This window comes from Hemibagrus wyckioides, linkage group LG07, assembly GCF_019097595.1.
Source record: "Hemibagrus wyckioides isolate EC202008001 linkage group LG07, SWU_Hwy_1.0, whole genome shotgun sequence".
Lineage (NCBI taxonomy): Eukaryota > Metazoa > Chordata > Actinopteri > Siluriformes > Bagridae > Hemibagrus > Hemibagrus wyckioides.
This window is the reverse complement of record NC_080716.1, coordinates 29,299,777-29,314,819: the sequence shown is the minus strand read 5'-3', so window position 1 is coordinate 29,314,819 and position 15,043 is coordinate 29,299,777. Positions and strand designations below refer to the sequence as shown.

At 37.9% G+C, this 15,043-nt stretch overlaps 1 protein-coding gene across 1 annotated transcript in view; it reads left to right on the top strand.

Moving 5' to 3' along the window:
• The window catches only part of LOC131356295 (leukocyte immunoglobulin-like receptor subfamily B member 2), a 62,327-nt gene extending 48,217 nt beyond the window's left edge, over nucleotides 1-14,110 (top strand). The window contains exons 9-16 of the mRNA XM_058395195.1: nucleotides 497-521; nucleotides 641-976; nucleotides 3,479-3,754; nucleotides 3,930-4,178; nucleotides 4,279-4,389; nucleotides 4,531-4,605; nucleotides 5,480-5,535; nucleotides 14,069-14,110. Of these exons, the coding sequence (XP_058251178.1) occupies nucleotides 497-521; nucleotides 641-976; nucleotides 3,479-3,754; nucleotides 3,930-4,178; nucleotides 4,279-4,389; nucleotides 4,531-4,605; nucleotides 5,480-5,535; nucleotides 14,069-14,110 (1,170 nt within the window). The remainder of the gene's footprint in view (nucleotides 1-496; nucleotides 522-640; nucleotides 977-3,478; nucleotides 3,755-3,929; nucleotides 4,179-4,278; nucleotides 4,390-4,530; nucleotides 4,606-5,479; nucleotides 5,536-14,068) is intronic.
• The last annotated feature ends 933 nt before the right edge of the window (nucleotides 14,111-15,043 follow it).

Genomic DNA, 15,043 nt, shown 5'->3' with positions numbered 1-15,043 from the left:
GAGACGTATGTCATGATTTTTTCCTCTCCTTTGATTACATGTTTGTTAGAGGTGTTATAATATTGCTTAATTATATTGTAATAATTGTAAATATTGCTTTATAATATATTGTTATTTCCTGTTATTGTTATGTTCACAATAATCTTAAAACATATATTTAAAAGTATTTATCTTTTGTGGCTGGTGACATCCACTGCAACATTTTAAAAACATTTTATTTAATAAACAAAAACGAACAAACAACGAATATATTTTAAAGGAGTTAGAAAAATAGGTTGTTGATGATATGGCTGTTTATAGCTGCTATAATGTAAGTGAGAACAAGAACTGCTTTTGCAGACATTCCTCAACAATAAATATAACAATAAATGGATAGAAAGTACAGTAACTCAGCATAATTAGTATTTGTAACTATTAGTCAGTTCTTAGTTGGTCTTTGTAGTTAAACAGGGCTGTGTAAAATTGTAGTGGTTCTGTAAGATATGACTGCTGACAGATTCTAGTTACACTGACTGTATCAGGTGAGTGTGTGAGGATTTCTGGAGAAATGGAGGATGTGCAGTTAGACATTCATGAAAAGCTATTTACTGTGTATTTAATAAATCTAGAAAAGAAATAGTTTGTATTTCCTGTGTAACAGAGAGACCACAGGCAGTACTGAGTGTATCTCCACAGAGCTGGCTGACTGAAGGAGACTCAGTGACTCTAAGCTGTGAGGTTACAGACTCCTCTACAGACTGGACATTCAGCTGGTACACAGTTGTTCCCTACAGAGACGGCTTAACTGGAATAAATAATAATGGTGGCTATAGCGTGTATGTGGAGCTCCTCTCAGACAGCAGCAGAGGATCTGGAGGCAAATACACTCTCAGTCCTGCTGCTCTTAAACACACAGGAGTTTATATGTGCAGAGGAGAGAGAGGAGAACCAGCCCTTCACTCACAGTACAGCAATCCACAGCCACTATGGATCACTGGTGAGGAAAATTAACTGTTGTGTTGAAGTGTAGTATATAAAAGTGTGAATGTAAGATCAGATGCAGCATTTATTTATCAATGTGTGTGAGGTTTATTCAAGAGTGCTAAGTGCTTGTAGAGGATTATTGTCATGATTTTCCTTGTGATCCCCTGTAATTCTGTGATGTCTCCACTCCTTGTCACTGGGTATTTATCCTGGGTAACACAAAGGACTCAGAAGATGGTTGAGGATCTTTATGCAGGAGGATTTGATTTTGTAAGTCAGAGCAGGTAAACATTGTGGATGTAACCAATTTTTTCAAAGTGTCTTCAGAAAATGTTTTCTGAACAGATACAAATGAGAGGTGCACTCTTCTGAGATTTTTTTCTTTTTCTTTTTTTTTTCTTGCCAAGCTTGCCTAAAAGGCATGAATATGATAACTTCAGGTTTAAAAATACAGATACAGAAATAGCTATTCACAACTGAAAAAAGGAAACCTAAACAGTCACAAAATAATAGGCACAGGAAAAGTGTAACCTTAGTCACAGAAACAAAATCAGAAATATGCAAAAGATCCATAAAAGTCATAAAATTATAAACACTAACACAGTATTGGAACATGGACACAGGCACAGCGGATAACCCAAACAGTACGCAAAAACAGTGACACATGCAAGGGTACTTCAGAAGCAATTCAGGAATATCAGAGGAAAACACAGCTAAATACACTATATTGCCAAAAGTATTCGCTCACCCATCCAAATAATCAGAATCAGGTGTTCCAATCACTTCCATGGCCACAGGTGTATAAAATCAAGCACCTAGGCATGCAGACTGTTTTTACAAACATTTGTGAAAGAATGGGTCGCTCTCAGGAGCTCAGTGAATTCCAGTGTGGAACTGTGATAGGATGGGAACATATAGGGGAACTATAGGGAATATATAGATGGGAACGTATAGGATAGGATTCACCTGTGCAACAAATCCAGTCGTGAAGTTTCCTCGCTCCTAAATATTCCACAGTCAACTGTCAGCTGTATTATAAGAACGTGGAAGTGTTTGGGAACGACAGCAACTCAGCCACGAAGTGGTAGGCCACGTAAACTGACGGAGCGGGGTCAGCGGATGCTGAGGCGCATAGTGAGAAGAGGTCGCCAACTTTCTGCAGAGTCCATCGCTACAGACCTCCAAACTTCATGTGGCCTTCAGATTAGCTCAAGAACAGTGCGCAGAGAGCTTCATGGAATGGGTTTCCATGGCCGAGCAGCTGCATCCAGGCCTACAGCACCAAGTGCAATGCAAAGCGTCAGATGCAGTGGTGTAAAGCACGCCGCCACTGGACTCTAGAGCAGTGGAGACGCGTTCTCTGGAGTGACGAATCGCGCTTCTCCATCTGGCAATCTGATGGACGAGTCTGGGTTTGGCGGTTGCCAGGAGAACGGTACTTGTCTGACTGCATTGTGCCAAGTGTAAAGTTTGGTGGAGGGGGGATTATGGTGTGGGGTTGTTTTTCAGGAGCTGGGCTTGGTCCCTTAGTTCCAGTGAAAGGAACTCTGAATGCTTCAGCATACCAAGACATTTTGGGCAATTCCATGCTCCCAACTTTGTGGGAACAGTTTGGAGCTGGCCCCTTCCTCTTCCAACATGACTGTACACCAGTGCACAAAGCAAGGTCCATAAAGACATGGATGACAGAGTCTGGTGTGGATGAACTTGACTGGCCTGCACAGAGTCCTGACCTCAAGCCGATAGAACACCTTTGGGATGAATTAGAGCGGAGACTGAGAGCCAGGCCTTCTCGTCCAACATCAGTGTGACCTCACAAATGCGCTTCTGGAAGAATGGTCAAAAATTCCCATAAACACACTCCTAAACCTTGTGGACAGCCTTCCCAGAAGAGTTGAAGCTGTTATAGCTGCAAAGGGTGGACCGACGTCATATTGAACCCTATGGATTAGGAATGGGATGTCACTTAAGTTCATATGCGAGTCAAGGCAGGTGAGCGAATACTTTTGGCAATATAGTGTACACATGACGCAGTAATGTCACAGACCTACAGAACAGAGTGTGTACCTCACAAATAGGTACTAAAACCAAGGGGCATAAAAAGGATGAGAAACAAACACACATAATAAGAAACAGGTACACATAAAAATCTGGTGACTGAGAACGTGGGAGTGCTGGTGGTTGCTGGAAGTTGGAGTCTGTGGTCCATGTTTGTTAGCTCCAGTGAATTCAGGGCCATAATGTTACATGCTGTTACACCCTGTTAATTCTGCAAGCAAAATACCTGAAAATATATTTACAGTATAAAATAAATCATAATACAGTACAGTCTCATTTAACTGATCTAACTGACTAATCATTTACAGTACAATCCTGTAAAAGACTAAAACAGTTTAAGTTGGAAAATAAATATTGCTATTTATATCACTTTACAGTCATTTTCTTGTATTCTGCCTCATTATATTCCATGGTTCTTTTTAAATTTTTATTTACATGGCTCTTTTCTGTGTTTAAGGTGAATCTCCTCCAGTCTCTCTGATCATCAATCCCAGCAGAACTCAACACTTTACTAATGACTCTCTCTCACTGAGCTGTGAGGACCAGAGTAACTCTACTGGATGGACAGTGAGACGATACACACACAGTGAGAGAGTGTTAGATTGTTCACACTGGGGATCAGTTACAGGATCTACATGTAACATCAGCTTCCTCTCCACATCCTACACTGGAGTTTACTGGTGTGAGTCTGAATCTGGAGAAAACAGTAATCCTGTCAACATCACAGTGCAAGGTGAAGGGAAAAGGGAAATATTTCATTACAGATTATTTAATACTCTGAGTTTTACAACTGAGAGAAAAACTGATCATCAAACGTTCATCAAGAGACACTTAACTGATTTCATCCAATTCTAAACCACAGAAGACATTAATGAGTTTCATACAGTGGTGTAAATTCTCTCTTTTAGATGTTGATGTGATCCTGGAGAGTCCTGTCCATCCTGTGACTGAGGGACATCCTCTGACTCTACGCTGTTTATATCACAACCCAAATCCCTCAAACCTCCGAGCTGATTTCTATAAAGATGGATCAGTTCTCCAGAACCAGAGTACAGGAGAGATGATCATCCAAACTGTCTTAAAGTCAGATGAAGGTTTCTACCACTGTAAACACCCAGAGAGAGGAGAGTCACCCAAAAGCTGGCTCTCAGTCAGACGTGAGAAACCTTTTTAATAAATTATTTGATTTTGTTTTTAATAACAAGTATTTTATGTTTAATTGCTAAAAATTCTGCTCTTTTTTCTCTTAACTCTTAGATCCTAGTTCCAATGGTGGATCCATATTAGTGCTGGTTGGGAGTTTGGGATTATTGTTTATCGCTTTACTGATCTTATTGATCCTGCTGTTGGCCTACAAAAGAAGAAAAGGTCAGATAACTGCTTTAGCTATGTTAGCTTTATTTCATTTCAGACATTTCTTCTTGCATTAGGAGATTTAACTATAAATTAACTCTATACAGTAAAGTACAAAAGTGTCTTGTAGAGAATAACACATTGTACTGTGTTCAGGTGAAGCTGCAGCTGAGAACAATGAAGCCACGTATACACAGGTCATGAAGAAAAAGAAGACAAACAGGAACAATGGTAGAGTATTTTTAATGCTACAACATTGAATGTATTTATTAAAAACCAAAGTTAGCAAATAACACTTAAAGTCTTCAGCACATCATTTGTTATATTAACAAACTGCATCCATGCATATGAGGTCATAATCTAGAGACTGATAATGACTGAAGTTGATTTATGACTGATGTATAAAAAAGCTGAAGATCATTGAATAGTTTTGTTTTTTAGCTTCTGCAGGAGCTGATGCTGATGTGACTTATGCTGAGATCCAACTAAAATCAAAGAAAAAAGCAAAGAGAATAAAAGGTAGAGCAAAATGATGTTTTATTATATTTTATAATGATGTCCCATTACAGCACATCCCAAAGTGGTTTAAAACAGCAGCTTCCTATTTAATATTACAGCATGTACAGTATAAACAGTCATTCCCTTATCAGCCTCTTGAATTGAATAAGACAAAATCTGCTGTCTGTCCTGTTACCGAGCATAAAGTCCTCTGTCTTGAAGATTTTCCTGTGTCAGAAAATGTCCTGAATGTAACACAGTGCTCACACTGGAGACTCATTCTATAAATGTTAAATAAACTTCTTACACAAAAGTCCATATTACATGTTTATTGAATAATATCAACACATCCCCCTAAAGAAATTATAAGCTATTAGAAAAAGTGCATTAATATAAACCTGTGATTTTCAGCTGGACTCCTGTCAGGGCTGCAGTTATAGAAAATTAATCGCCACCTTCTGACCAATCAGAATTCAGAATTCAACGCTGCTCTAGTCTAAAGTGTTTTAATTGTGTATGATTTAATATCTAGATCATATTCTTTGTAATAATTTAGATGATCCGTAACAATTCTGGAGATTAATACATGATATCTGATTTCCACTAGAAAAGGCCAGTGTGGCTGATGATACTGTCTATTCAGCATTGAAGCACAACATGGAGGTAAGACTCATGACATTTACAGCATAAATATTAAAAGACAAACCAAACACCATGAAGTAAGAAAGATTTTAAAGAGATTTTGTCTGTTTGTTTTGGAAGCTGTCTAGATAACTTTCCATCATTTCAGTCAACATGAACAGTTATGACATAGTTAACTATGAACATATAAATTACTGACATGAATAGTAACAGGAAATATCAGGAGAAATGTATTTATAAATGCATTTATTGTTTCTTTCTTTCTCTCTGCAGTGAGCCATGTGTCTGTTCTGATAAAGCTACAGTTATCAAACAGATAGAAGGGAAACCAATAGATAGATAGATAGATAGATAGATAGATAGATAGATAGATAGATAGATAGATAGATAGATAGATAGATAGATAGATAGATAGATAGATAGATTCATTACATTACAGCTGCAGCAAAGGAATAGCATATGCTATATAAAATCATCAAGAGTAATATAATAATGTAATCTGTAATATTATACACATTAATAAAAATTAAATAAATATAACTGTATACACCAGTGTTAGTTGCAACAACAGATATGCAGCAAAGTAGATATGATCATCCACAATAAGCTGCATCAGTGTAATTATATAGTGATTAGCAGCAGTGCAGTAAACAGAATCCCACCAACAGAAGCCCAGTGCACTTATTTAAGGAACAGACACAATAACATCCTGGTACAGTGATGAACTATTCTCCTGTACCGGTCCTTGCTGCAGCTGTTTGACCAATAAGTCATGGAGGGGATGTGATGCATTGCCCAGGATGGACACTAGTTTGTTTAGTGTCTTCTTTTCCATGACTACATCAAAACAGTTGAGGGAGCATCCCAGTACAGAGCCTTCTTTATCAAAGTGTTCAGCTTCCTTGCTTCTCCGGCTCTAATGCTGCCTCCCCAGCATAATGCTGCAAAGAAGACAGCACTCACAACATCAGACTGGTAGAAGATCTCCAACATCTTACTGCAAACATTAAAGCATCTGATCTTCCTCAGAAAGTAGAGTCTACTCATCCCCTTCCTATATGCAGGAATATTTTTATTATTTTTTCACTTAATAACTTTTTTACTCTTTTTATACTGATACTGTATATATATGTGACACATTTGGATATTTTAAAGCATTTAAAAATATATAATTCATAATAAATATAGTTTTATTAATGCACTTTCAACTGGATATATGCTATACAAGTACAAAAAGAAAAATAAGGTCAGAAACGAGAGTCTAAAATACAGATTTTTCTGTTACTCATATACTAATTCCACTGAAAGTACATTAATTTATGTTTGTGGCTCATTTACATATTTTAACAATAATGTTTCTTTTTCTTTTTCTCATATATTTACACTTCAGTGCTTTTGGTTGGTTTTTGGAAATGTGAGTGAAGTCTGTAAGGCCGTCACTGTTTTCTAACAGAAAGTAAGTAAATCTTGTTGATGTACAAAACTTCACTGATGAACGAATTAAGATGAAAGTAAAGTTGGCTGATAAAGAATTATTTACTTTGTTTTGGCAACATGCAGTCCTGGATCAGTGATGATGTCATATGATCTGTTCTGCACATGCACACACACACACAAACACACACACAAACACACGTTTTTTTTCTTTTGAAAATTTTCTTTTTTAATATTTTTATAAACATTTTTATTGTTCATATTTTTGTCTTTACAAATGACCTGATGCTTTGTAACTCATCTCACTGTGTTCGTAAATGTCCTGATATGACTTTTTTTTGTAGCTTAAATAATGTGTGTATTAAAGTTTTATGCATGCACAATACCTATTTTAATAAAGCATTGGAAATGGAATACAGATATTATGCATTCACAAAATCTCTGAAAGTAAATCTGTGTACATGAGCTGGAAGAACATTATTCTAACTATCAATATATGGATTTGAAGACACGCCCACATTTCCATATATGGTATGAAGAAAAGGTTTTATGTTAACTTGTTATTGTCCTTGCAGTTCTCTGGGAAATTCTTGAGTGTTTTTGGTGGATTTGGGGGAGATTCTGCTCCTTCCTGTACTTCTTGATTGCATTTTTATTATAATGTTTTTATTTAATCTAAGTCATGTAGCTGACAAAAAAATCAATAAAGAGGAGCAAAAACCAACAAATTTACATGATGAATTTACTCTAATGCTCTTAGACCTTGGCTAATCTTGATATTTACTCAGGAGGGTTTGCTGTGATTAAGCCAGGAATCCACCAATTTAGAAATAATTCAAGGTTAGGGTTAGGGTAAGTTAAGACTGCTGAAAAACCACATTGAGTCTTCTGTGGAGTCCCAAATGTATAAATAGTCCCAGATGCATTATGGACTGTATAAAACACAGAAATCGTGAAATGTCCATAAACAATTATTAAACAAAGTGTGAAAATACTGCCTTTATAAATACGTTGATTTCATGCACGTGTCACTTCCGGCAGCACTGCACGAGCTCCCGGCGCCATCTAGCGGCTGTGAGCGGGACAACATTGACATCTCAGCTATTTAAATAAGTTTGATAAAATATTCCTTTTCCACCTGCTGGTCTATAGATACAGAAAACCTGAGACATGTCTTTGTAATAGAGAGATCGGTGGATGTCTGGAACTGTGTTTACAGTGTGTTACTATTGATGTTTAAAGTAAAGAAGAGAGAACATTTATTTATTATTCCAAACATCAACATAAATCAGATTTGAACATAAAGTGTCATCTGATTTGTATGAATGTTAAGTGATTATTAAACTTAACTATATCCATCAGAACTGAGTAATTTTAATGGTTGGTATTTTGTGTGGTCAATCATGAAATATTATTTCAGGAAAGCACAGCTGTATATAGGATTTATCTCCTTCCTGATACTGACTTATGACTGATAACTGATTTAATCTCTGTGGTATTATTAGCATTAGAAACTATTTGTCCTGTTTGCTCTCAGACAAAGGAATCAATTCTACACTGAATTTATTTCTATAATCATTTATTTCCAGCACACTATAAACTCATAGCCAGGCTAGAAGTGAACAATAAACAAAAAGTAGTTTAAAGAAACTTGTAGGGGGTTCCTTATTTTTTGTTCTAATCATTTTATCTATTTTAATAAACACTTGTAGGGTTTGTGTCTGCACACACAATAATCATCAGTAGATCACGTGACCATAACATATTTATTTCAAAAATACTTGATAGCAGAAGAGTAACTTCTGTGTTTTATTCACTTTTCCTGATAAATCTCTGAACCACTCAAAGCACACAGCTTACCCACAGCATGTCCCATTAAACCTGCTGTGAGAAACCCCGGATTTCACTCCAATATACCATCATTCAACAGATAGAGGGCGCTGTGCACATTTATGTAGGAACTTTACAGGTCCATTTAACATTTAAATTATTTACACACCGTTACAGATGCCATATTGGGCTGTAAAAAAAATGAGAAATTACAATTACATAAAAGTTTTTATGTGTGTGGCGATTAAAAAACACTTTTTCCCTTTCCCAGATACATCAGGAATAGTGCTATGTGTATTAAAATGCTGAAATTATGTAAACTGTATTACTCCGACAGAAAAAAAAAGATAAATCCTCCATTAAGCTATTAGTAATCCACGAGCTAAATCACAACACTATCAAAAACATACACAAAACATCTGTGAGAGTTAACATACCTGTACAGGTGTAGCAGAAAGGTGGAGGTCAATAAATGGACTTATTTGATTGTTCCTATTATAATAAAAAAAGAAGTTATAATCTGCTGCAGGGACGAGACACACACTGAGAGCAGGTGAATATAACACATTTCAACACATCAATATGGTGAAGTTAAAACTCTAGCCTTATACAAACATATGTAGTGTTTTGGGTTAAGTGTCCATTCCAGCAAACTTTAAGAAGGTCTCCACAGGAATTGATTAATTATTTTTGTTATATTTTATTTTGTTTCTTTGTGCATATTTCTATTCGCTATGATATCGTGGGTAATTGCATTTTGTTTTAAAATAATACATTGAGTTTTGCGTGTCAGTGATGTCACTTCCACCTGCATAATTACCTAATTGCCCCGCCCCCCGCTCAGGACAACTTTGGTCATGAGCGAGGCAGGTATGTTGCCAAAAAGGCTCTGTAGTAAAGCGCTAAAATATAGCGAATTAAGTTACGATTTCGGTCAATATCCATGGATGATTTGATTTTATGTTGGATTGAGTCACATGGTGTGCTTAATTGTTGCTAGGTTCATGTATGTTTGGAGTCGTGTTAACGAGCTCTATAAGTTCGGCTCAGGGTGCCGCCTGTGCGCCATTTTGAAATGGTCGGTTTACTTCATATCAGTAAAAATGCGTAAAATGGTGGGCTGTGTTTTTATCATGCAGTTTTTGTTCAAGCATATTTTCTTATGTGTAAAATGCTGTGTGTGTGTTTTAAATTAGATGATCAGGTATGAGTGCAGTGTTAATGGGGGCAGGGGTTTACTTTTCTCTTTTTCACACTCCTCACAGAGACTGCAGAACTGAGGGTGTGTTGCAATTTGTGTAGATCCTTGTCCTGTCTTTAATAAATTGCAGACATAGTCCACCAAAGCCAGTGGTGTTGTGGAATTTCTTGGTGGTGCGAGACGAAGTACGCTACACATACACATTAAAACTGTCAGAAAGCCTGTCATAGGAACTAATGTTTCCATACGTTCCAGTTTCAGTGTAGCGCACAGGAGGACAGGATCGTCTATGGTCATTGTTAATGTTCTGTGTAATGTGTTTGTGTATTAATGTGAGTACACACCTGTCTATTCATCTGATATATATTGTTGATGCTTTACCAATGTTTAATAGTTATATTTGTGAGTTCTGAGCATTTTATCGTGGCTATAATTTGCCGCTAGAAATGCTCTAATTAGCATTAGCTATGCGAGTATTATCACATCACTTTTCAAGTGTGTTTATTTCATTATTATTATTTCTCTTTGCACTGAGTATTGATATTTATGTTGAGAATATAGAGACGATAGACTATTCTGTATGTATTATGCACATGTAACTTTGGAGCATATGACCACAGAGACTGTTTAATAAAGAATCTCTTCTCCAGCTGCTGATTCTCTGAGAGGAAGCCTGTCCATAATCGACCTCCTCTGTCAGAGGAACTGAATTTGTAGTGAGGATTCATTACAGCAAAAACAAACACCCGACTGTGTAAAACACATGACTGCTTCAGCAGATTGTTCCTGCTTTTTAAAGACTGCATTATCGTGCAGGATGTGAAGGAGCAAATCATTGGTTGGATGTATTGAAGAATCCACCCCTTACTAGTCAGGATTAAAACCATACAGCAGTTACCACTAGAGGGAGTCAAAGACATTTTAGTTTCACTTTTCAATCACTGACCACCACATACTGAGTTACTGTAGCCTTCCTGTCAGCTCCAAGCAGTCTGACCATTCTCCTCTGACCTCTCTCACCAACAAGGCTTTCTGTTGTTTGTGTAATCTATATAGACTGGTGTGTGTGTGTGTGTGTGTTTGTGTTACTGCATGAGTGTATGAATTGTGCTGCTGCTACATGATTAACAGATTTTGATAACTGCACCAATAAGTATATAATAATAATACAGTGAGAAATTAATGTATATTTAGATATTCTACCTGTTTACCACACTGTCAGTGATATTCTTTAATATAAATGATTTTAATCCCAATAAAGTAAAGCATTATGTTTGTGTCTTAATATGAAATTATACATAAATATAATACAGTAAGAAGGATATATTGAGTATGAATGTGTTCAGTTATGTGAAATGTAATTGCTGTAACAGTTTTTATTTGATTGTCCAATAGGAAGTTTCTCCTGTTATGATGGATCTGTTATGAGCCAATCAGAAAAGATTTGTGTAGGGAAGAGACTGGTGTGAGAATAATGCGCTCCAGAACTGTGTAGAGTGTTGAAAAGTGCTGAAATGAGTTAAAATAAGGATTTCTTTGAGAATATTTCCATGTATCCAGTTACTAAACCATAAGTAAAGACTTTAGACTCGTTGTTACGAGCGGACGTCATTAACTGGGACTCCAGGTCACTGGTGTTTAGTCAAGTAGCTTTTATTGTCATTTGAAGCACATACAGCTGGTACAGTACACAGTAACATGAAACAACGTTCCTCCAGGACCATGGTGCTACATAAAACACACAACTACAGGAGACAACACAGAACTAAGTTCACTACACAGACCTACACAGTACTACATAAAGTGCATGTGTGTAAACAGTGCAAGACAGTACAGTACAGTACAATAACTGACCAGGGACAGTGCAGCACTGACCACTACACAGTTTTGTAATGAATAAAGTGCAATAGTAAAATGCTGTGGATGTAAACACAATACACAGTTAACAGAAAAACAGATCATTGTGTTTTATTGTTGTAGCAACAGTCTAAAAAGAAATGTGGGAAAATTGTAAAGGGAGTGTAATGATGTACAGTTCAGCAAGTGTGTGTGTGTGTGTGTGTGTAAACTGAAAGTTAACTCACACTGCAGTGAATAAAAAATAATAAATAAACACCAATCCCTCTCTCTCTCACTGCTGCATGATTAAGGAGATCTGTAGCATGTTGTTTGATCGTCTCCTCGGCTGTGTCTTTGCTCCATTTCATTACTGCAGCTGCAAGAGAGAAAATTGTGGTTTTCGTGGATAGTCACATACAAAGATAGACAGATAGAGCCACTCTCGATATTATAACAAAAGTTTATAAATGGACTCCCACTGAGGTTTAGAATGTGCGCAACAAAGAACCGGAAATGTTCAAGGACCAAAGACATCACTGCTGTAATGATGTAATCGGAAAACTTCACAACCTCGACTTGCTGCAAAGACCAGGCCTTCAGACCTCAACGTCACCTGATGCTGGTGGCAAGGTGAAGGGCTGTAGGAAGCGGTGCTCGTGGACGTGAAAATGCGGAAAACGGGCAGGTGTCCGTGCTAGGCTAAAACAAAACTTAGCCGGCCGGCTCTCCCATCCATTTTTCTGTCCACCGTTTGTTCACTGGACAATTAACTAGACTACAACTGACTCCAGAGAACAACATGGCGAGAGTTTAGAGACTGCTCCGTCTTTGTTTTAATGGAGACGTGGCTCAATGACAGAGTTCCAGACGTCGCCTTTCAGCTAGCCGGGCTCACGTCATTTCGTGCCGACAGAAATGCAGCTCTGTGCGGTAAGACTCGGGGTGGTGGTGTGTGTGTTTACATCAACAAGGAATGGTGTAAGAACTCTGTTTGTTTCTAGTTACTGCTCATCACTAGTGGAGTTTGTGACTGTTAGACGCAGACCACTTTACCACGGGACTTCACCACTGTTTTCATTTTCAGAGTGTACATTCCCCCAAGTGCTAATTCTAAGGAGGCTCTACGTGAACTCTTTGGGGCTATTAGTGATGCTCACCCTGACGGTCTGTTTATTATCACCGGAGATTTCACCCATGCAAGTCTCAAATCAGTACTCCCTGAATTCTATGGACATGTGGACTTAACACGCTGTAACGTGCTGGATCTTGTTTACACAAACATACCTGGCACATCCCATGCGGAGCCCCACCCCCACCTCGGCTACTCAGACCACATCTCTGTTATGCTATTTCCATCACATAGGCCCCTCGTCAGACTCTCTAAACTTGTTCTGAAACAGTAGACAACTTGGCCAGCAGGAGCCATTTCTGGACTGTTTTGAGTACACTGATTGGCATATGTGCAGGGAGGCTGCAACCAACGGCGACTATCAACTTGGAGGAGAACACAGCATCAGTGACCGGCTGTATCGGCAAGTGCATTGATGACATGACCGTCTCCAACACATTTCTACCAGAAGCCATGGATGACCGCAAAGTTGGGTGTGCTGTTGAAGCCTTAAAAACAGCAAGGGCCAAACTGTCCTGAGCCATCAAAGAGGCAAAGTGCGGACACACCCAGAGAATCCACGGCCACTATAAGGACAGCGGAGATACCCAGCACATATGGCTGCATGCTGTGAGAAAGGGAAATAGTCTATAAATCTTCTTCATGAAAGTTTAAGTTCTTTTTATGACTAGAATAAACTTTTATCAGAGCATCCATAATGTCCGTGCTTACCGCTGATTTTTTTGACTAAAAACCCTCCCGCTAAATCAGCATCTGCACGCAACCCCAAACCAAGGCTTCAAAATAAAAGTCCTGCAACATACAAACAAAAGTCTATAAAAGGTACAAATAAACACAGCTTAACTTCAATTACAAAAGTGATTTTACAAAAATGTAAACAAAATATATAAACTGTGTAAACAATATAAAGGCAGTAGATACACATCTATCCAACAGCTAGCTTTGTCCCCCACACAATTGACTATGTGCAACCGGTGTGGTCTGCGTTGTTTTTTTTCTGACGGTTAACAGAATAACCATGTGGACATCAGCTGACGATTCGACCCTTCCTTTATTTTCTGATAACACAAAAATAGTTCAGATTATGTGTATCCGCCCTTTTTCGTTCCTCTCCCATGCAGAACCAGTGCAGAAAGGGCAAAAAGGAGACACTGAAGCAGTGAAATTCATTTAATATTTTTAACAAACAGCATACCTGATAACACTGAAATAGTTCACATTATGTGTATCCGCCCTTTTTCGTTCCTGTAAAATGAATGCAAAGTGCAATGCAATTAACATGTGCTCCAATTTCACAGAGGACAGAAGTGACCAAACTTGATAAAAATACAAAAATCAAATATTCATGAAAAAAATGTCACATATGATTAAAAGGACAGAATACACAAGTAATTCAAAAGTAATTTAAAAAGGAAAAAGATGCAACTGGATTGATCAGAGCTTATTAGAAACCCACCTCTCCCATGCAGAGACAGTGCAGAAAGGGAAGAGGAGGAGCAAAGACAGGAAATTAAAACCAACATTGCAGTAAGAAATTTAAAGGGAAAGGTACACACACAGGCATATCAGGTACACATTTGAACATTTTTTTGTGTAATTCTACATAAATGTAATGTATGTAATTTCCATACCTGTTACATAAACATAAATGCACAATATAATCACACTCTCCACTGTAACCCAAATGAGGATGGGTTTCCCTTTGGAGTCTGGTTCCTCTCAAGGTTTCTTCCTCATACCATCTAAGGGAGTTTTTCCTTGCCACAGTTGCCTCAGTCACTTCAGGCTTGCTCACTTGGGATAACATCTAGGACTGTCTGTCTGTTTATATGTTTGTTGTTTTCTTATCTACATACAAGAGGGGTCATAGTCAGAGAATGTGGTGGGTCTCTCTCTCTCGCTCTCTCTCACTCCCACTCACTCACTCTGTTAGAACACAGGAAGTGGTAAGGCTTTAACTCACACCTCTGCTCTGTCAGTCAGTCAGTCAGTCATTAGAGGGACAGGATGGAGCTCAGTCCACTCTCTGTGATGCTCTGTGAGTAAATGTTCTCTTTGTGTCTTCATTAGAGTGAGTGGTGGGGTATAAAGTTGTT